The 21,087-nt window shown below is 37.8% G+C and overlaps 3 protein-coding genes and 1 pseudogene across 3 annotated transcripts; 3 read left to right on the top strand and 1 right to left on the bottom strand.

Annotated features, from left to right (window-relative positions):
• Positions 1-3,289: 3,289 nt before the first annotated feature.
• Positions 3,290-6,111, top strand: LOC132901975 (uncharacterized). Its single transcript, XM_060945360.1, has 2 exons — positions 3,290-3,667; positions 4,601-6,111. Exons 1-2 carry the CDS (start codon positions 3,290-3,292, stop codon positions 5,348-5,350), a joined length of 1,128 nt encoding a protein of 375 aa, XP_060801343.1. The 3' UTR covers positions 5,351-6,111.
• On the bottom strand, positions 3,650-5,940 carry LOC132901971 (uncharacterized). Its single transcript, XM_060945355.1, has 2 exons — positions 5,440-5,940; positions 3,650-4,548 (listed from the first exon to the last, which is right to left on the bottom strand). Exons 1-2 carry the CDS (start codon positions 5,938-5,940, stop codon positions 3,778-3,780), a joined length of 1,272 nt encoding a protein of 423 aa, XP_060801338.1. The 3' UTR covers positions 3,650-3,777.
• A 3,896-nt stretch (positions 6,112-10,007) lies between the features above and the next one.
• On the top strand, positions 10,008-14,227 carry LOC106138327 (uncharacterized; annotated as a pseudogene).
• Positions 14,228-14,618: 391 nt separating this feature from the next.
• Positions 14,619-17,861, top strand: LOC106138328 (uncharacterized). Its single transcript, XM_060945601.1, has 3 exons — positions 14,619-14,751; positions 15,841-15,930; positions 17,023-17,861. Exons 1-3 carry the CDS (start codon positions 14,619-14,621, stop codon positions 17,859-17,861), a joined length of 1,062 nt encoding a protein of 353 aa, XP_060801584.1.
• The last annotated feature ends 3,226 nt before the right edge of the window (positions 17,862-21,087 follow it).

Here is a 21,087-nt window from a genome sequence, read left to right as displayed (position 1 = left end):
ATGAGGGATGGATTTCAAGATTCGGATGTCCAGTACGTATCACTACAGACCAAGGACGACAGTTCGAATCAAGAATATTCGAATCACTTTCACAATTTTTGGGAGTACATAGAATTAGGACAACGCCTTATCATCCACAATCTAATGGAATGATAGAAAGGTTCCATAGAACTTTAAAAGCAGCCCTCACAACCAGGGAAGCCAACGCTAACTGGGTGAAGGAAATTCCCTCCGTCTTACTCGGTTTGCGTAGCTGTGTACGGGATGACACAGGATACAGTGCGGCGGAAATGATTGACGGAACACCCATCACTCTCCCTGGAGAATTTTTTGAACCATCACACCAAAATTCAACGTACGAAGAATTCATCAAAAGTATCCAACGGGACATTACACACATGACGTCAATTCCAAAACGCAAAAAACATAGTGCAACCATTTTTATTCACCCTGAATTGAACAAATGTTCGCACGTATTTGTGCGATGCGATAGGTTAAGGAAAAGTCTGACTCCGCCCTATGAAGGGCCATTCCAGTAATCAGCAGAACGGACAAAGCATTTATAGTTAAAATAGGAAATAAGGAAAATACAATATCCATAGACCGATTAAAACCCGCATTTACGATGAATAGCGAAACTATGTACGTGCCAATCTCAGAGAACGCACAAAACAATTCAAGCACGTACATCACGAGAACAGGACGAGCCGTCAAGCCAGTCGTACGATAAAAATAGCTGATTCAAGCAAATCATCCATATAAATATGAGATCACTCACGGCAATTAGAAGGAAAACATCATTCACCGTCAACAAATCAAGAATGGGCACACAAAGTTCCAAGGACCAGATCACTTACAACACGGACAACTGCCTCAACCAAAACGAGGCAGACCAGCTCAGGAGCCTCGTCTTAGAAGAACTACGATGGACGAGGAACATCGCCATCGGACAGATCATAATCTCTCTAGGAATCGCCCTCTTATACGGAATAATGAAGACGGTAGACAAAAGAATACGATCAGCAACAAAAAATAATCAGCATAAGTGCATCGGGTGACAACAAACATTTTTTATCAAGGGGGGAGTATATGTAGCGACATCGTCGTACATACAATCAGCACATAACCAGATAAGGCACACTATAAGATAAAGTTTAGAGATTAAGTTAGATAGCAAAACGCACGTCCTTTATTAGTATATAAGCAACCGATATATGTAAAATAGACACTTTAAACCATTACGTGTTTCACTACATCTCCTTGCCGGACCATCGGCATGCCGTACATGAAAGACTTATCTCCTATGCAAAAACTACGTGTTAGAAACAATATAACACAAGTTATTATGGATGAAATGAATAGTGGCATGACTCAGTCCTACCATGGATACAATACATACGATTATAACACAACTAATTATGGAAATTAAACTTTGTATTATTGATAACGATAATGTAAATTACTTAAATAAAATAATAAAGAGGAACTTTGTTTGAATTTGAATAACTGCAATATGTACCCCGATAAAAATGATAAATTTACTTACTATGAAAATTCTTTTTTTAAACTCACCTTATAGTTACAAATAGTCTTTCTTCGGGCTTTATACTTTTATGAAAATTTGTGTCTACTTTTGAAATATCACTCCTTATTGAATCCAGTATGTAATCAAAACATTTGACACTCATCCTGGTATATCTTTTGGATGAGAGGATGGAGAGATGGAGATCTTTTGGAATTAAGGTGAATCCGTCTAAAACGCAGGCAATCATAATCGGTAGCCCTTATTTTGTTTCTCGTATTGATTGGAGATTAGTGCCTCCTCTTAATTTTGATAATGTGGTAATTCCTTTTAGTGACAAGGTAAAAAATTTGGGTTTAATATTCGACAAAACTTTGTCATGGTCGCATCATATTAATGACGTGAGCAGGAAAATGTTCTTAGCATTCAGTTCGCTTAGAAGGTTACGTAATTTCCTACCTGTTGATACTAAAATTGCGCTGACACAATCTCTTCTCCCTCTCCTTGATTACGCTGATACTGCTTATCTCGACGTCACTGAGGAACAGTTAAACAAACTCGAGCGTCTTCAAAATCTTTCTATTCGTTTCATATTTGGGCTTCGCAAATATGATCACGTTTCTTCTTTCCGTTCGCAGCTGAAGTGGCTTCCTATCCGACTCCGTCGCAATTTGCATATTGTGACAATGCTCTATTCGGTCTTATTTAATCCGTTTTCTCCATCTTATTTAAAGGAGCGCTTCAATTTTTATAGCGATGCCCAAGGCGTCAACCGCAGTCTGCGTAGCACGGTTACCCTACGACTAAGACTACCGACATCCAACACCAATTTTTACTCCCACTCTTTTACTGTACAAGCTGTCCGTCTATGGAATGCTCTCCCTGTCGATATCAGGAAAGCCCAGACTATTAATAGTTTCAAAAATCTCGTTAGGTCTCATTATCTTTCTACTCTATCCTAAGTATATGTTATTATTATGTATTTATCTGTATTTATGCGTATTTGTATGTATTTATATGTATTATATATAGATATATATTCTGTATGTATTTTATTATATTCAAACATTTATTTATTTTGCTCTGCGCCAACGCCGATCTCCTGTTTGGTTTCCTTCCACCCAAAGGTTGACTGGAAGAGATTGCATTAGCGATAAGTCCGCCTTTGTACCATCTATATCTGCTTTGTGTTGTTTTGTATGTTTTACTCTTATGGTGCAATAAAGAGTTTTATCTATCTATCTATATCCAAAAAATCTTGAAGGATGTTCTCTCAAATTACCATATAAAGTATGAAATTCACCATACCGTTCTCTTTCTTTATTGATTTCGTGGACACCAATTCTAATTTTTAGCATCTCCCATTTTAGGTATGAATTTTCGGTTAAAAATAAAAGATCGTCGTCCATATTTACGACCTCTGACAATACGTCACACTCGCGCGAACGCCTGGCGGTTAATGTGAACACGAACTCGCAACGTTTCCCGCGCCCGCGCGTAGCTACGTGAACAAGCACTAAAGCTACAGTTACACATGCTCATTACTAGCACGAAAGCATGCCACTATTGAGCAATTGCTACTTAGTGGTATGTGTGTCGAAACATTGCTAATAATTAGCATGCTAATTACGAGTATGCTCAAAAATCGACGGCCGTGCGATTTTTGGGCATGCTACCTGCGGCGCGGGTGGAAGGGGGCGTGCTTTTAGCGCGTGTAAACAGGTTTGCTTATTGAGCATGCTAGTAGCGATCAGTCGTTCACAGTAGATGCGCGTGCACAATTTCTCGCCAAAAATGTCTCGCTGGGGCGATGAAAAAACGTTGAAATTTGTAATTTTATATCGGAACAACGAGTGCCTATGGAATCCGCATATACCACAGTACAAAAACAATATTGCAAGAAATAATGCATATCAAGATTTATTAACCAACATGGACGATCCTACTTTGACTGTGAAAATTATAAAATCAAAAATCAAGAACTTGAGGTCCGTTTACCACAGCGAATTAAAAAAAATTGAGAATTCCAAGCGATCCGGTTCTGGTGCCGCTACTGTGGACAACCCATCTATGTCCTGGTTTCACGAAATGCATTCTTTCCTTGGAGACACTGGCGATTACAGGGACCCTATTTCTATGGAATTGGTGAGTTTTGGTTTACAATACTTAAATAAAAATGCACGTAACTGTTAGTAACACACAATTATTTAATATCATAGAATAAGTAGTACAGCATTTTCTATCTAGTTATTAATTTAAATCATATGACCTTGCCACGGTACCGCCTCTGTAGTTTCAAAGAGCTGCGCATAGGTGTCTCTTATCGCTCCTGCCTGTCGAGAAGCGTGGTTAGCGTAGCGTGTAGGTGGTAAGCCTTCCAAAGCAGTCCGTAGTTGTGCCCTCCATGATCCTGGTACCACAACACGTTGTTGTGTATCTTCAAAGTCGACGCATCTTTGCGTGATGTACATATCAGATGTTTTCCGAAGCCAATTGTGTAAAGAGCAGGCAGCTAATGTAATTCTATCGACATTTTTGGGGGCCATATCTATGGCATCCATAAAAACTCGAAATCGTGTCACTAAAATACCAAACGCATTTTCAACGATTCGTCTGGCTCTCGATAAACGGTAGTTAAATATTTTTTCTTTACGCGTTGGAGTTGTTCGATAGGGCTTCATAAGGTATGACTTTAGAGGAAAAGCAGCGTCTGCCACAATAACTGATTGGTCCGGAAAATTGAGAGAATTATTTTCCAAAGCTTGTGCTAAATTAGATTTTTGATAAACACCTCCATCAGAAGCTCTACCATTAGTCCCAACATTTACGTATGAAAAACAATAGTCATCATCAACTAGTGCCAGAAGTATGATGCTATGAGCGCCCTTGTAGTTATAGTAGTCAGAAGTATCATCAGGGGCGAATATATTTATATGTTTGCCATCCAACGCTCCGACACAACCTGGAAAGTTCCATTTAGTTCTAAATCCATGTTCAATGCGTTTCCAATCTTCAGAACCGGGAATCTGTAAAAAAAACAAATAAGTATTTTATAAACTTAATATATTTTTTTTACAGATACAAGACAGAGACGAGCCATCGCAAGATTCACAACCAAGTGACGCTGTTTCATATTCAAACTCGTTGACGCCGCAATCGATGAATGTGTTATCACCCTCTCCTAGTCCAACTACAGAAGATCGATCACAATCGCGTTCATCTAATAACTCATCAACACGACGTAGAAAAAGAAGCTTACAAGAAGAACCCATTACATATGCTCTCGATCGTTTACAAAATATTAGTTCTGCTATAAATGCACCGCCTAATTACGACGAATTCCATTATTTTGCTCAAAATGTTGCAGCTCAATTGCGAACTCTACCATTGTACGACGCATTAGATGTACAACATGAGATCCAAACAATTCTGACTGCAGCAAGACGTCGACGCCAGTACCCAAATTTGTCTCCCTTTACACAAACAATGACTTTCATACCTCCCAGTACAAACACAAATACAGTCACTTACACACCTCCTACTACAAACACACAGACAATGACTTTCATACCTCCCAGTACAAACACAAATACAGTCACTTACACTCCTCCTACTACAAACACACAGACAATGACTTTCATACCTCCCAGTACAAACACAAATACAGTCACTTACACTCCTCCTACTACAAACACACAGACAATGACTTTCATACCTCCCAGTACAAACACAAATACAGTCACTTACACACTTCCTTACGCGTTATCCCAATCAGATTCTACTGTCTCTGAAGAAGATTTGTTGAACAAAGCATGGAAAATGTGTTAAAGTTAAATTTAGTTTAGTAAGTTTTTAATCTAGATTTTAAACAATAAATACTTGATTTAAACTAATAATCACTGGTTTACTTTACTTACCCGCATATAATCCTTCAGAACATTGTATATTGCATCACACACTTCAGGTATAAATAGAGATATAGTAGACCTTGCAACTCTGTGAAGTGCTTCTAATGTGTATAACGAATCTCCAGTTGCTAGATACCTCAATGTCACTTCCAGTTTCACTTTTGGTGGAATAGCATTTCGCATGTGTGTATCTTGTTTCTTTATAGCGCTTTCAACTTTAGATAGTAACTCGTCAAACTGATGCGGTAACATGCGCAAATGATTTTTGTAACCATCAATATCTTCTTCTCGCATTTCTACTAGCAATCGAGTACTTGCTCCAAGTTGTTCCCTTCTACTTAGCCAATCACGGACCCAAATCTTCCTATTCCTTTTACATTGGTTTTTTCTCTTTCTACCTGAGAGAAGTCTTCGGATGCATTGCAACGATAGCAAAAGAATAACTTTATTAAGCTCCGTACGGATGGTTGTTTCATCGTCCATGGTTTTGTTTGAACTAACAAAGAGCATGCTAAAATCGCATTTGTGTTGGAGTGTTTGCTTTGAGCATGCTTATTTAGTAGCATACTTAAAACTAGCATGCTTATTGCTAGCAAATGTAAACAGTTCATAAGCATACTCATATTAAGCATACTAATAGCACGTTTTTTAGCATGCTAGTAATGAGCATGTGTAACTGTACCTTAATTGATATTGTGAAGTTGACGTTGTAGTAGAAAATGCTGCAGTGCAGTTTGTTACCGCTTCTTCTGCACTGACGCCTTGGAAGCGGCAGTAAACTTAGTTTTAAGTAATTTATTTGACGTCAACCAATGTTGTTAAACCATATGTTTTGACAATTATTAAGCGATATGAGGTATCCTATAACTCCTGGGAAAAAATACCGCGTGCAAAACCAATAACTGAAATCGATAACTTTGGCCAAGGAGTTATTAAAAGGTGCATTCATAACTTTCACATCTATATTAATAATTTCGTCAAGGGGTACGGTAGACTCGATCGAAACCTTATATGAATAACAAAACATAAAAAAATATTGATTTCGAGTCGACAACACATATCCGCAAAATTCGGATTATGGAGTATTTCGTTAAATTCTAATGGCACTGATAAACAAACCATAAACCACAGTCGCCATCTTGGGTAGTTAATAAACGTTCCGTTTCATACGCCTCGCCTTCAACACATCACGTGCGTCGTCGCGCCAAAGAAGTAACCTACACAAAGAACTGTTACTCATGGGACAGTGTAAAACGAAACGTCATGCGTTCCGTTTCATACGCCTCGCCTTCAACACATCGCGTGCATCGTCGCGCCAAAGAAGTATACAAAGAACTGTTACTACTCATGGGACAGTGTAAAACGAAACGTCATGCCGGAAACATTGAGTGAATGAAGCTAGGAATGGAGTGAATCTTATCAAAATATAGTTTTCTTCAGTCGTTGACGTTTCGCGAAAATATTGTTTTTGACACATTTTTATGATAGGTAGGTACTCTTTGTAATGTATATATTTTTGCTGTTGCATTGCCAAAGAAATTAAAGTAATTTGAACTGCATTTCATAGTGATTTACTTTGTTTGAATTATACATCATGCCGAAAATCGTAAGTATTTCATAAAATCTGTCATTGGTCGTGTCTTTTGACTTCGTTTAGTCTTTTGTTTTTGTTGATACCTATATCATTTTGTTAACAGCCGAATCTCCTTGCATTTGGTAAACATTGTCACAATTGTGGAAAGTGGATACAGCGAAGGGCTCTTCGTAAAGATGGTGAGTAGTATTTTAGTAGGTATGTAGGCAGGTTGTGTTTTTAAGTGAATTTTGTTATGTTTTCTTTCTGAGGTGTGAATTGTCAACTTATGTGGGAAGTCCCCGGCATATGATGCAAAATTATCAGGATTCCATGGCGATTGTGTGCAAGTATGGTAAACCAGACCTATTTATAACATTTACGTGCAATCCGAATTGGCAGGAAATCTTAGATAATTTACAAGGCACTAAAAAAGAACATAGACCCGATTTAATTGCCAGAATTTTTAAACTTAAATTGGAGGAACTTTTAGATGACATTACAACTCTGTTAGATGGTGGTAGAACAGCTCACTCGCGATTTAAAATTCCAATTAATTCAGATGCAGATTCTACGTCTCATATGTCGTTAGGGTCACCAGCAGCTAAGTTATTGAAGGAAACTCATTTAATCATTTGGGATGAAGCACCCATGACTAAATGTCAGGATATTGTTGTAGTTGATCGTCTCCTTCAAGATATAATGAAAAATAAATTACCTTTTGGAGGCAAAACATTGTTATTTGCAGGAGATTTTCGACAGATTTTACCAGTTGTAGTTAATGGATCACGAAATGATATTATAAAAGCTTCAATTAAGCACTTTTCAATGTGGCCAAACTTTACTCAACTCCAATTGACTCATAATATGAGAGCATACGATGATTTAGAGTTTGCTCAATGGGTATTAAAGGTAGGCGATGGATCAGCTAATGTAGATGGTGACGACCATATTGAACTGCCTCAGCGATGCATTGTAGATAATTCAATTTTAGACCATATTTTTGGTGTTTCCCTTAACATGAATGATTATAAAAGTTATTCAATGAAAGCTATCCTTACTCCCAAAAACGATGATTGTTTTCAATTGAACGACCAAGTTGTCGAAAAAATCCCCGGCCTGCTTAAAATTTATGAGAGTTCTGACGCTGTGGTTGAGGACGATCATAATGATGTTTTAAACTATCCTGTAGAATACCTAAATTCTATAACGCCTGCAGGACTACCACCACACATTCTAAAATTAAAAGTTGGTTGTATAGTAATGCTTTTGAGAAATTTAAACCCGACTATTGGGTTGTGCAACGGAACCCGCCTTATTGTTAGAGCGTTAGCTTCACGTGTCATTGATGCCGAAATTATTTGTGGTAGCCATGTGGGAACCAGAGTTTTTATTCCTCGAATTCGTCTCCAGCCATCTAACAGTCAACTGCCTTTTAAATTTAGTCGGCTTCAGTTTCCCATTCGCATAGCATTCGCTATGACAATAAACAAAAGCCAAGGACAAACTTTCGACAAAATCGGTATATTTTTACCTAATCCTGTGTTCACCCATGGCCAGCTCTATGTTGCCTTCTCTCGAGTTCGAAGATTCGATGATGTAAAAATTCAAATTATCAATACCACTGAACAAGGCTTGAATGGTGATAAATATTTAACGAAAAATATTATATATAGAGAAATTTTATGATAATCAACCTGTGATGTATAAAGAGAATAGTCCTTTATAAGTACCTTTGCCAAATTCTTGGATAAGTACTCATTGTAAAATTACAATTTACATACTTCCTAATCTTATTTTTGATTTAGCCGATTTGAATAAAGAACAACAATTTCATTTTTTAGTTTTAAAATTAGTATGTAGGTACTTATCTACCTGCCAAAGTAGAGAAAAAGACTGAGTGCTTAAAACAAAAAGGCTTACAAATAATAAACCTTAAAAATTATATGTTTTGTTATGTTAGTTTATTGCCTTTGCCAAATTCTTGGATAAGTACTCATTGTAAAATTACAATTTACATACTTCCTAATCATATTTTTGATTTAGTCGGTTTGAATAAAGAACAACAATTTCATTTTTTAGTTTTAAAATTACTAAGTAGGTACTTATCTACCTGCCAAAGTAGAGAAAAAGACTGAGTGCTTAAAACAAAAGGCTTACAGATAATAAACCTTAAAAATTATATGTTTTGTTATGTTAGTTTATTATACTAAACCTTAAACATTATATGTTTTGTTATGTTAGTTTATTATACCTTTGCCAAATTCTTGGATAAGTACAAATTGTAAAATTACAATTTACATACTTCCTAATCTTATTTTTGATTTAGCCGATTTGAATAAAGGACAACAATTTCATTTTTTAGTTTTAAAATTAGTAAGTAGGTACTTATCTACCTGCCAAAGTAAAGAAAAAGAAAGGCTTACAGATAACAATTTACATACTTCCTAATCTTATTTTTGATTTAGCCGATTTGAATAAAGGACAACAATTTCATTTTTTAGTTTTAAAATTAGTAAGTAGGTACTTATCTACCTGCCAAAGTAAAGAAAAAGAAAGGCTTACAGATAATAAACCTTAAAAATTATATGTTTTGTTAAGTTATGTTAGTTTATTTTGTATGTTGATTTAAAATAATAATTATTTGTTTAAAAACTTTTGCAGTTTTTATTTACTATAGGTATTCATTGTGTTTACACAATGAACGAAGCTATACGAATCTATGCCCTGCTTATACCTTTGATATTACTTGAGAACCTATGACTACAGAAATATCTACCTACATTTTGCACCTAATTAGTATTATTATGAGTCACATTTCACCCGAGCGAAGCCGGGTTTTCATCTAGTAACTAATAAAGAGCTTCCAACAATTGAAAAACTTAAACAAAAATTACAGGAAGATTTTAATTTTCAAGGCTCTAAAACAAGTCTTCGACAGATAATAAAAGAATTGGGTTTTAAATGGAAGAAAACAGAAAATAACAGAAAGGTTTTGATAGAAACTACAAACATTCGATTCAAGCGAATCGAGTACCTATGCATGGCATGCGATAATTTACAAAGATGAATTATACGTGGATTCATCACACTCAAACCTCAAAGCTTGGACGGATGGTTCAACAAAGGGCCTTAAAACGCCAATTTCTAAAGGACAACGCGTGGTCATCGCACATGCTGGGTCCGTGGCGGGCTTTGTTCCAAATGCGTTGCTCACTTTCAAAACTGGAGGCAAATCAAGAGACTATCACAACAACATGAACTACGACAACTACGAAAAATGGTTAAGAACCAAACTTATCCCTAAGATTCCACCTAATTCTGCTGTCTTGGTTGATAACGCTTCCTATCATAATAAACAGTACTACCTTGCACCCACATCAAACGCTGATATGCAAGTCTGGCTGTCTGAAAAAGGTATTGAATACGATGAAAAAATGTTAAAACCGCAGTTATATCAGCTAATAAAAACACAAAGAACAATTTAAAAAGTTTTCTATTGACAAGATTTTGTCTGAAAATATCACAAAATTCTGAGACTGCCTCCGTATCACCCTGATCTCAATCCGATTGTGATGGCTTGGTCTATAATCGAACAGTATGTGGGTAGTAAAAACGTTAAATGGAATCTTAATAATGCTATTGAGCTTGTTAAAGAAAAAGTTAATCTAATGGGACCAAGAGAGTGAGAGATTTTGCGTAATTAAACCAAATCTGTAGAAGAATACGTAAAAAGTGACCACATTATAGATCAGTCTTTCCCAAAGTGGGCGATAACGCCCCCTTGTGGGCGCTGCAGGTCTCAAGGGTCTCAAGGTAAGAGACCCAGAAAGAAAATGGGGGCGTTGTGTAGAGGCGGGGGGGAGTGATTTGTTATTTTATTTAGCTAGGAGGCCTCTTAAACAACGAATTCAAGAGCTCTCGACTCACAACAACAACTTGTGAACATCAACTAATATGAATTAAAAGATTGCTCAAACTCGGTTCTATATTTCTCTCCGCGTAGCGTAGTATAATTATAAACTACGTACGCCGTAGTTCATATATCTGTGCTATTTTATTGAATGTAGAAAAAATTAAAATCATGTCAATCGGTCGCTCCGTTTCGTAATGAAAGTAGACACAAACAAACAAATGAAAAGGCAACAGACACACTTTCGCATTTTAATAGGTGGTAATAACTATTAAAATGCGCACAATTCGGGTTATTTAACAAAAACGTGCATTCCTGTATCAGTCGGCTGGTTCATTGAATACTTGTTCGGACTTGTTGAGTACCATTGAGCGTCGAATGAGATAAACGAGTTTATGCATGTTTGTTTTATTCCTGTCGGTGCGTATTGCTTAAGCATTCCTATATAAACAATGTAATATTTATTTTATTTTCATTTGTGGTTTCGCGCGCATTAGATGAGTAGTACTTACGCCTCCTTTACACTACTCGCGAAGTGGAATGTATTTCTCAAAGCAAAACAATGTCGGAAGTAAAAAAGAAGAGACGGCAATACAGTGCGGAATATATCAAATTCGGATTTATTGAAAATCCCATAAACCCATCGTCGCCTTTGTGTCTTCTATGTCTAAAAACATTTTCGAATGAAGCAATGAAGCGCCAGCCCTGAAGGCTGCAAGATCATTTGAATAAAATGCATCCAGATAAGAAAGACAAGAATGTAGCATATTTTCAAGACTTAGAGAAAAAGCATAATACTCAGCCAAGTGTAGCAAAACTATTTTCGGCGGCTGCTAAGCAAGATGACGAAGGACTTCGAGCTTCGTACAATATCTCTTTGTTAATTTCTCTTTGCTTTCAATCTCTTTGCTGATCAAAAGCAAATGCGCTAACGACTTTCCCAGCATTGTTGGGACAGATATAACTATGGATGAAACATGGGTCCACCACTTCACGCCAGAAACAAAAGAGCAGTCGAAGCAGTGGGTTTAAGCCGGTGGTTCAGCGCCAAAGAAAGCGAAGTCGATTGTGTCTGCTGAAAAGGTCATGTCAGTGTCTTCTGGGATGCGAACGGAATTCTGTTGACTGATTACCTTGAAAAAGGCAAAACAATTACTGGGCAATATTACTCCAACCTTCCTGACCAGCTGTATGCTAAAATTTGCGAAAAATGGCCTGCGTTGGCGAAGAAAAAAATCATCTTCCATCAGAACAATGCACCCGTCCACAAATGTGCTTTGGCGATGGTAAAACTCCGTGATTTGGGGTATGACTTGCTCGATAATCCCCCCTTTTCTCCGGATTTGACTCCCTCAGACTTCCATTTATTCCCAAACTTGAAAAAATTCGTCTCTGGGAAGCGTTTTTCTTCCAATGAAGAATTCAAGAGGCAGTAGATGGGTATTTTTTCGGGCTCCCAGATTCTCACTTCCAAGAAGGAATTACGATGTAAGAGAAACGCTGGACCAGGTGTGTTGAAGTCTACGGAGAATATGTAGAGAAATAAAATAACTTTTTAATTGAAATCGTAGTTTTTCATTGTCAGGCCGAGAATTTTTCACCCCGCCCTCGTAGTAGATCACTGCGGAACAATTATAAGTTGTCGATCCCAACACATCGGCTGGCTAAAGTAGGGAAATCATTTCTGATTAATTGTAAAAGTTTTTATAATAAATTACCAAAAAGTGTTCTTGAAATGAATGATAGAAAATTCAAAAAGTATATTAAAGATGAGCTTTGTAGGAAAGCCTATACAGCACGGAGGATTATTTTAATGATAAACATGTGTGGCCCGAGCTTGACATAATGGCCTCTTAAATGCTTGTGTATTTTTGACATGATCTTGACATAATTTGTACAGTATGTACATATTTTATTTTATCTTTATTTTTATTTTTTTGACGAAATTTTCGTATTGACATAATTGGTTCTACATTCATTCATGTTTTTTAATGTAGACAATGTGAATTCGTCCACGATTTAGATTTAAAAGATCTATATTTGTAAATTGACGTCCGATGAAAATGCTGCAGTTTAGTTTGTTCCGCCGCTTCTTCTACACATGCGCTTTGGAAGCGGTAGTAGTTAATTAGATTTAAGTTATCGTCAATAAGTGATACCTTGTATCCAATTTTGAAAATAAATCTATTTCCTCTAGAGTACATCTGTTCTTTACATAGAACGTTAAAAATTTAAAAATGTTACGCTTTGATTTTCACTGGCAGCTCTGTACTTTTCTGTCCCCTTATGTTGTGTGAAAAGTTGTTCCTACCTTAAATAAATTACTTGTAGAATTAAAGAATGACATCAATTTTGTAGGGGGCCGAACGACTTTGTGGAAAATTTTAAAACAGCTTGGATTTCAGTACAAAAAATTTGGTTCGAAGCGGAAAATAATGGAAAGACACGACATATTTGCATGGAGACGCAAATATATCGATACCATGAGGAAATATCGTATAGACGGACGGCCAATAGTTTTCTTAGACGAAACATACATTCATGCATCATATGCAGTGAAAAAATGTTGGCAAAAAGATGACGAGGACGGAGTACTAACAAATGATTCTGCTGGAACGCGATGGATTATTGTTAATGCAGGTAGAGAAATGGGATTTATTCCTAATGCTCAATAGATTTTGAAATCACAGAGTAAATCCGGAGATTACCATGACGATATGAACAGAACTAATTTCATGAAGTGCCTTCAGAGAAACTTATACCTAATTTGCCTCCAAACTCCTTAGTCGTCATGGATAATGCTCCCTATCTCACCGTACAAGTGAATAGAGCACCTACTAGGAGTTCGTCAAAACTGCAAATGCAAAATTGGATTACAAATAAGGGATTGTCATATTTACCAACAATGTTGAAAGCAGAACTCTATCAAATTATAAAAAGCACAAAGAAGCACCAATTTATGATGCTGACCAATTATTGATAAGTCACGGCCATCAAGTGATAGTGAGTTTATGTGGAGCCTCTTAAAGAGACGAGTAGCTTCTAATAATGTCGGACAAGAATCTGGGAATATTGTAAAACTAACTAAAGAAGCTTTTTTATCTATAACCCCCCATGATTGGCAAAAACAGTGTCAACACGTCAAAAATATAGAAGATAAATTTTGTGAACGTGATAGTTGTATGGACAATGTTACTGATAGTTTCATAATTGAAGTAGGAAACGATAGCAGCACAGATTCGGATGCGACAGATAGTGATTTGTCTGGAATCGTCCCTGTGGACCATAATTACTCTGTTAGAATAAATTAAAATAATAAATAATTTCAATTTAGAACTGTGTCTTCATTTACGATTTCCTTAGTTTTATAAATGTGTGTTATTTAAAGAGTGACTGAGATTTCTCACCTCTACCTACCTCTTTGCGGATAAATAGACGTGATGGTAAGTCTTATTTAAAATTACGCAAGTAAAACGATATTAATCTGTTAGTGGGTAAATACATGTTTAGATAATGGGTATCTAAATACATGTGTAAAAATGCCAATTCAGAAGTCAGGGGACAACTTACAGTCCGTTCACAGTTATTTTACCTCTGACAGATGTCATTTTATCATTTCTGCATATTGGTACTCCTGATTGAGTCGTGCGTAAGCAGTTCAAAGTGATGTTCCATATTCAGAGTGATATTTCAGCTGGAATCATGCCGAAAAGGAGTCAGAGTAGTGGGAGAAATATTTTATTAGCAGTTCGTGCATTTTATGAGCGTGAAAAAGAGAATAATGGCCCTGTAATTCCTTTTGCAAATGTTCGCCAAAGGGTGGCCGCCATGACAGGTATGTAAAATAGGGGAGCCCACATATAAACATTTTACCAATTTCCCATTTATATATCTATCCATATTATGCATTTTAATATTATAAACGCGAAAGTCTGTCTGTCTGTTCCCTCTTCACAGCTAAACCGCTGGACCCATTTTGATGAAATTTGGTATGGAAATAGTTAAATACCCGGGTTCACACATAAGCTGCTTTTTTTTTGGAAAATCACGCGGGCAAAGCTGCGGGGCAACAGCTAGTTTTTTAAATAATTGAGCTTCATTGACACAACAGTAGGGAAGGGACTTCTTAGTTTAATAGTGAATACACGTATAAAATAAAATACATTGCTTTTCTGAAATAGCAGTCAGACTAATGTACCTTTGCTTAGATTATTTAGTAATGGATAAGTTACAGACAAATCTTCTAACAAAATTTTCTGTTATGTTGGTGAGGGGCATTCCGGACCCAGGGTATTACTACATATAAATAATTTTTGTTGTTACAAACGCACACTTAGAAGAAACCGCAACACTAGCACACTGATACGGTTCACAAAAAACAAATGTCGTGTCACTACGTTGTGGGATATAAACAATGGTCATACTTCCTCGGCGGAGTAGAACGCGTAGGAAGACTCATCCTTTACTAAATGATCGAAGTACCTTTATTATAATGTTACAGTGTAACAGTTAAGCCGCGGTTCCACTGCAGCGCACGGAGAGGCTACGCACGTGCATCAAGCTTCGCTTTGCAAGAAAATATATGTGATTGTATCCACTGCAACCCACGGACACGCTACGCACGAATTGACACGCGTAGCTAGCTAGGATATGCGCGCTCGTGGCTCAACGTTGGCAACGCCATGCACGCTGTACACGCGGTACACGAAAGCGGGGCGGGATAGTCGGGTGGGGGACGAGACGGGCGGGGAAGCGACGTCCGCGCCATTTTGTCGATTCCTGTTCTCTGTTGCGTACGCACGTATTGACAGTACTGTGTTCCTTTTTATTAATCAGCCTTAGATTCGTAGCTTTTGGATTGATTATGGAGTACTTTATAGAAAAAGTTAAACTACATCCCTGTTCATGGAATCAATCATTTCAGTTCATCAAATGAACGATATATCCTACAGAGATATCGGTAAAAAGGATTTGATTTGGGCACGTATAGCCAAGGAATGTGAAATGGCAAATGGTGAGTAAAATTTTTGTTTGTGTATAATAAAATAAAATATTTACATGCATACCGGATTATGCAGATGGTTGGTAACATATTTATTATACATACATTATATAATACTTTATTTAATAATATATAATAATTTACAGTTAATTTTACAAATTACTTTTTAAATTGTGACACGGGCTTGTTGCCAGCTCAAAACATTAATATGATTAAAATAATAACAAAATTCTTCTCTTATAAAGAAACTGTCATTGAAACTTCTAAACCCCGAGTGTCTTATGTCTAAAAGTTGGTTTTCAATTGAAGCTGCCGTTATATCTGCATTTGTTACTGAATCATAGGTGAGACCATGTTCCATTAGATAATTATGTAGCACACAAGTTGCCTTAACTACTCTTATGACGGTATCTACTTTGCACTCAAAGGGTCTTTTGTAAACTCTCCAACGCACACTCAGAATTCCAAATGCATTTTCTACCACTCGTCTTGCTCGACAAAGACGGTAATTAAAAATTCTTTTGTTTTGTGTTATATTGTTTTCTCGGGGAAATGGTCTCATCAAATTACACATTAAAGGAAATGCTTCATCTCCGATAAAGACATATGGAACTTCGATGCCGCCTTCTACAAGTGGTTCATCAGGTGGAAGATTAAGATTATTACCATATAACTTCTGTCCAAAGTTGCTTTCTCGTAATATTCCCCCATCACTAAATTTTCCTTTAGATCCAATATCTATCATTATGAATTTTTTTTTGCTGTCAGCAACCGCCAAAAGCACAATCGAGTGATCTTTAAGATAGTTAAAGTAATCTGAACCACAGTTTGGAGGTGCTTTTATTGTCACATGTTTGCCGTCAATAGCTCCAACACAATGAGGAAAGTCACAAGAAATTTGAAAATTTTCAGAAATTTTTCTCCACTTATGTTCATCTTTAATTTCTTCTAGAACTAATGGTTTTAAACAATCCCATATAGCATCGGTAACTTCATTGATTATCCTTCCTACAGTGGTTTTGCCGATTCTGTAACTATAAGCTATGGTTTGGTATGAATCTCCTGTTGCCATGTATCTGTAACATACATATTTTTATATTAAAGGTAAAGAAGCGAAATCCCATTGGAAAAAACTAAGAGACAGCCATAGAGAAGCTCTGCGTCGACGTAAAACTTCCACGGGCCAGGCAGCACAAAAATTGAAGCCATGGAAGTACGAGGCTTTAATGGAATTTTTACTGACACAAAAAGAAAATAACGAAACTTCTTCAAATTACTCAAGTCAGTTACAAGAGACAAGTCAAGATACTCAAAACAGTTCGGATACAAATACGAATAACGATTCTATTGAATCGCCTGCCCCGCCTCCTGATCCTCCACTCGCAACATCGTCTACAATTCAATCTGAAAAGAAGAACAGCATGCAAACGGAAATAACAGAGATTCTTCGGATCCGCGAGAAAAATCGAGAGCAAAGACGAATAGAAAGAAATGAAGAAAGAATGAGACAAATTGATTCAAATCGACCACGAGATGCATTAACTGATTTATTCGCTAGTCTTTGTCAAAAGACACGCGATCTTCCAAAGTATTTACAATTGAGAGTACAACGAGAAATTTTTGAAACAATTACTCGTGCTGAAGAAGAAGCATTGTCCTATGACTCAGTAAATAATTACTACTGCTCCACGCCATCTACCTCGTCTTCTTATGGATACACAAGTGCCACAAATTATCAAACCACCAATTTACCTGATGCTAGCCCCTTGCCCGATGTCAGCACCTTACGTGATGTCAGCACACTGGCTGATACCAGAACACTGCCTGATGCCAGCACTCTGCCTGATGCCAGCACCGTACCTGATGCCAGCACCGTGCCTGATGCCAGCATCTTGCATGATGTCAGCCACTTGACCGATAATAACAGCCAGCACCTTGCCTGATGCCAGCCACTTAACAACTGTTTGAAATCACTTTTTAAAATATGATACGACTTACCTCAGGGTGATGGCAAGCCTTTCAGCAGAACTTATACATTCTCGATAAGTAGTATCCATTTTTTCAATTTTTTCTTTAATCATTTCATGTATAATTTGAAAATGGTGTCGTGATAGTCGATAATAATCTTCAAATTTTTCATTACTTAGTGTCATAAATAACGTCTTGTATTCTCCGTGATTATTTCTGAATGTAATATGATTTTCTATCCAAAAACGGTGTTTTCTTTTTCTTTTCCTTCGCAATTCACTTATTAATAGATCATCGATCTCACTTTCGAATTCATCGTCTGACGAACTGTCTAACAAACTCAGTTCCAATGTCATTTTACAAGATTCACGAAATGCGTGGTATCCACAAGGCGTATGAGTCAAGACTGTGCTGTGCTATAGTCGGACATAGTCGTGAGGTTATATTATTCGTGTATAGCGTGTGCTGCAGTGGAAACGTTGACCCACGTTGTTAAACAAATGAATACGTGCGCAGCGTGCCCGTGCACAGCGTGCGCTGCAGTGGAACCGCGGCTTTACACACATATCTCCGCGGCCGGGACGAAGCCGTCCCCGCGCGCCCGTTACCCGCCGTTGATCGTGGAGCAACTCCCGGACTGGGCCCATCATTTCAGGGAACTGAAAAAGAAGCTCGGTCACGCGCCGAACGCGCACCCCTTTGGTAAGGGTGTGTGCTTCATGCCGCGCACGGAGGAGTTCTGCGCGATCCAGCGGTACCTGGCGAATCTAGAGAAGGAGCAGGGCCTACAATGGTTTTGCTATTCTCTTCCAGCCGAGCGGAGCCTCAAGTTCGCCATCCGCGGGTTGCCGGTAGACACGCCGCCCGATGCAATTATGGAGGAGCTGTGTAACCTAGGTTTCGACCCCGAGTACGCGCGCCCTATTCGCGCGCGCCAGGGACGACCGGGTTGCATCTTCTTCGTGCAACTTCGCAAGACTCCAGAGACCACACCGGCTATATTCGAGCTGACGGAGTTCCTCTGTATGCCCGGAATCAAAGTGGAGGTCTGGCGAGATAAGCCCAGCCCAATGCCACCGTTGTCAGCAGTTTAGGCACAGCTCACACAACTGCCACCGGCGCGCCGCCTGCGTCCGCTGCGGAGAGGAGCATTTCGCTAGCGAATGCCCCCGCCCGCGCGTCGCCCCCGCTACGTGTGCGAACTGTAACACCCCTTTCACACGGCAGTCCAGTTTTTTACAGGATCCCGTTTTCTACAGGATCCCGTTTGATGGCGAATGTGTTTATATGCTAGCGTTCACACGAGCATCCCGCATGCGGGATCCTGCAAAAAACCGATCCGGTCGAATTGTGCCATTCGGTTTTGTCACTAGAAACTGGATCCGTAGTCCAGTAAAAAGCGGGATCCCGTTTAATCACACATATATTTCAATAGCAATCTTCACACGGCTTCCTGCATGCGGTTTTTTGCTGGACACTGTTTTTAGCGGGATAGTGGAGTGGTGGCAGCCCCCGCCCCGCGCCCGCCGCGTCACCCGCACATGTGTAGCGCTCGCGCATTGCTCTTTTGCGCGGCGCCGAGATTGCTGTGTTTCGTCGAAAAATGTCGCAAACAAATATTGATCCCGAACTTCTTATTACACTTATTGAAATTAGGCCTATATTATGGGATAAAACGCTGGAAAATTATAAAGATAACAACTTGCGAACTGCAGCATGGCGCGAAGTTTGCATTGTTTTGAGAGAAGACTTTCAAGAACTTGAGGAAAAAGAAAGACAAAGCTATGGTAAGTTTTTATATTTATTTCGTTTATCCTTGTATTGCTTCGTCTTGCCAAGGTACAGCTCCCACTTCAGAAACAAAATAATTTGTGAACTCTGTTCGTATTGTGTTAGCACAGCGTCCACCTCGTGTATTTGGCTCATTACGTACGTTTTCCAAAGATATCGTTGAATCGTTGCTGTCAATGTTCGCATATGAACTTTCATTATGCATGATATAGTTATGAAGCACGGCGCAAGTTTTAACTATCGAGATAGCTGTACTGGTGCTTACGTCCAATGGACGATGAAATATTCGCCATTTATTTGCCAATATTCCAAACGCGCACTCCACATAACGTCTGGCTCTTGTTAATCGATAGTTAAATATCCTTTTATTTTTATCTAAATGAGTTCCTCCATAAGGTCTCAACAGATTATAATGCAAACCAAATGCTTCATCACCCACTATCACAAATGGAACACGTGATTCCAAACCTGTAAAGAGAGGACGAGCTTCTGGTAAATCTAAACTGCCATCATTTAATCTTTTCCAGAAAGTAGATTCTTTGAATATAGAGGAGTCGCATTCTTTGCCATAAGAGCCTACGCTGATATAGGTGAATCTATAATTCGAATCCACTACCGCTAGCAATACAATGGAAAAAAAATTCTTGTAATTCATGTACATAGAACCGCTGTGACTTGGTTTCTTCATTCTTATGTGCTTCCCATCAACTGCACCAATGCAGTGAGGAAAGTTAGCTTTATTATAAAATGCGTCAGCAATTTGTTCCCACTCATATTTTGTGTCGGGCAATTTCATAAACTCCTGATGCAAATTATTCCATATGACGTTTGTTACTTCTACTATTATTGAGTTGATTGTTGAGACTCCATGAGACTGAGAGAAACATTGTGTTAAAAACGTCAGTTAAACTTTTTTGTAATAACCCTGTAATATTTTTTAACATTACGTACAACTAAATTTCCAGCAGAGGTATTCTGTTATTTTTTGGGATCGAACTCGCTTCGAATAGATAATGCTATTGGTCGAGCGAGAGAACTTTATTTATTTTTAAATACAAAATACAAATTTTCAACCAATATCGTTAGTTATTTGCATATATTTATAATTTATTATTATATATTAAAATGTTAATAATTATGAGATATTTTAATATATCACAATAAAATATAAATGTATTATTGAAATTTGAAAAAATAGCAGAATACCTAATACTGGAGCTGTTGAAGGTTCTTTCTCCGCCCTTATTTATAATTTATGTTTTCTTTTTCAGCTAAAATGGTCGTTAAAAAATGGAATCAGATAAGAGACAGCTGGAAGAGGAGTTTAAATGCGAAAAAGAAAATAAATAAATCTGGATCTGCTGCAGTTAATACCAAAAAATACTGTTATCACGACTAGTTGTTGTTTTT

The sequence above is a fragment of the Amyelois transitella genome, chromosome 8, assembly GCF_032362555.1.
Source record: "Amyelois transitella isolate CPQ chromosome 8, ilAmyTran1.1, whole genome shotgun sequence".
In the NCBI taxonomy this organism is placed as follows: Eukaryota; Metazoa; Arthropoda; class Insecta; order Lepidoptera; family Pyralidae; genus Amyelois; species Amyelois transitella.
This window is presented reverse-complemented; position numbering and strand designations above follow the sequence as displayed.

Coding starts and splice junctions, on each gene's coding strand:
- LOC132901975 (XM_060945360.1), top strand. CDS start 3,290: ATGCGCGTGCACAATTTCTCGCCAAAAATGTCTCGCTGGGGCGATGAA. Junction 3,668..4,600: donor ACCCTATTTCTATGGAATTG/GTGAGTTTTGGT, acceptor TTTTTTTTACAG/ATACAAGACAGAGACGAGCC.
- LOC132901971 (XM_060945355.1), bottom strand. CDS start 5,940: ATGCTCTTTGTTAGTTCAAACAAAACCATGGACGATGAAACAACCATC. Junction 4,549..5,439: donor TTCTGAAGGATTATATGCGG/GTAAGTAAAGTA, acceptor TTTTTTTTACAG/ATTCCCGGTTCTGAAGATTG.
- LOC106138328 (XM_060945601.1), top strand. CDS start 14,619: ATGCCGAAAAGGAGTCAGAGTAGTGGGAGAAATATTTTATTAGCAGTT. Junction 14,752..15,840: donor AAGGGTGGCCGCCATGACAG/GTATGTAAAATA, acceptor CAATCATTTCAG/TTCATCAAATGAACGATATA. Junction 15,931..17,022: donor GGAATGTGAAATGGCAAATG/GTGAGTAAAATT, acceptor TTTATATTAAAG/GTAAAGAAGCGAAATCCCAT.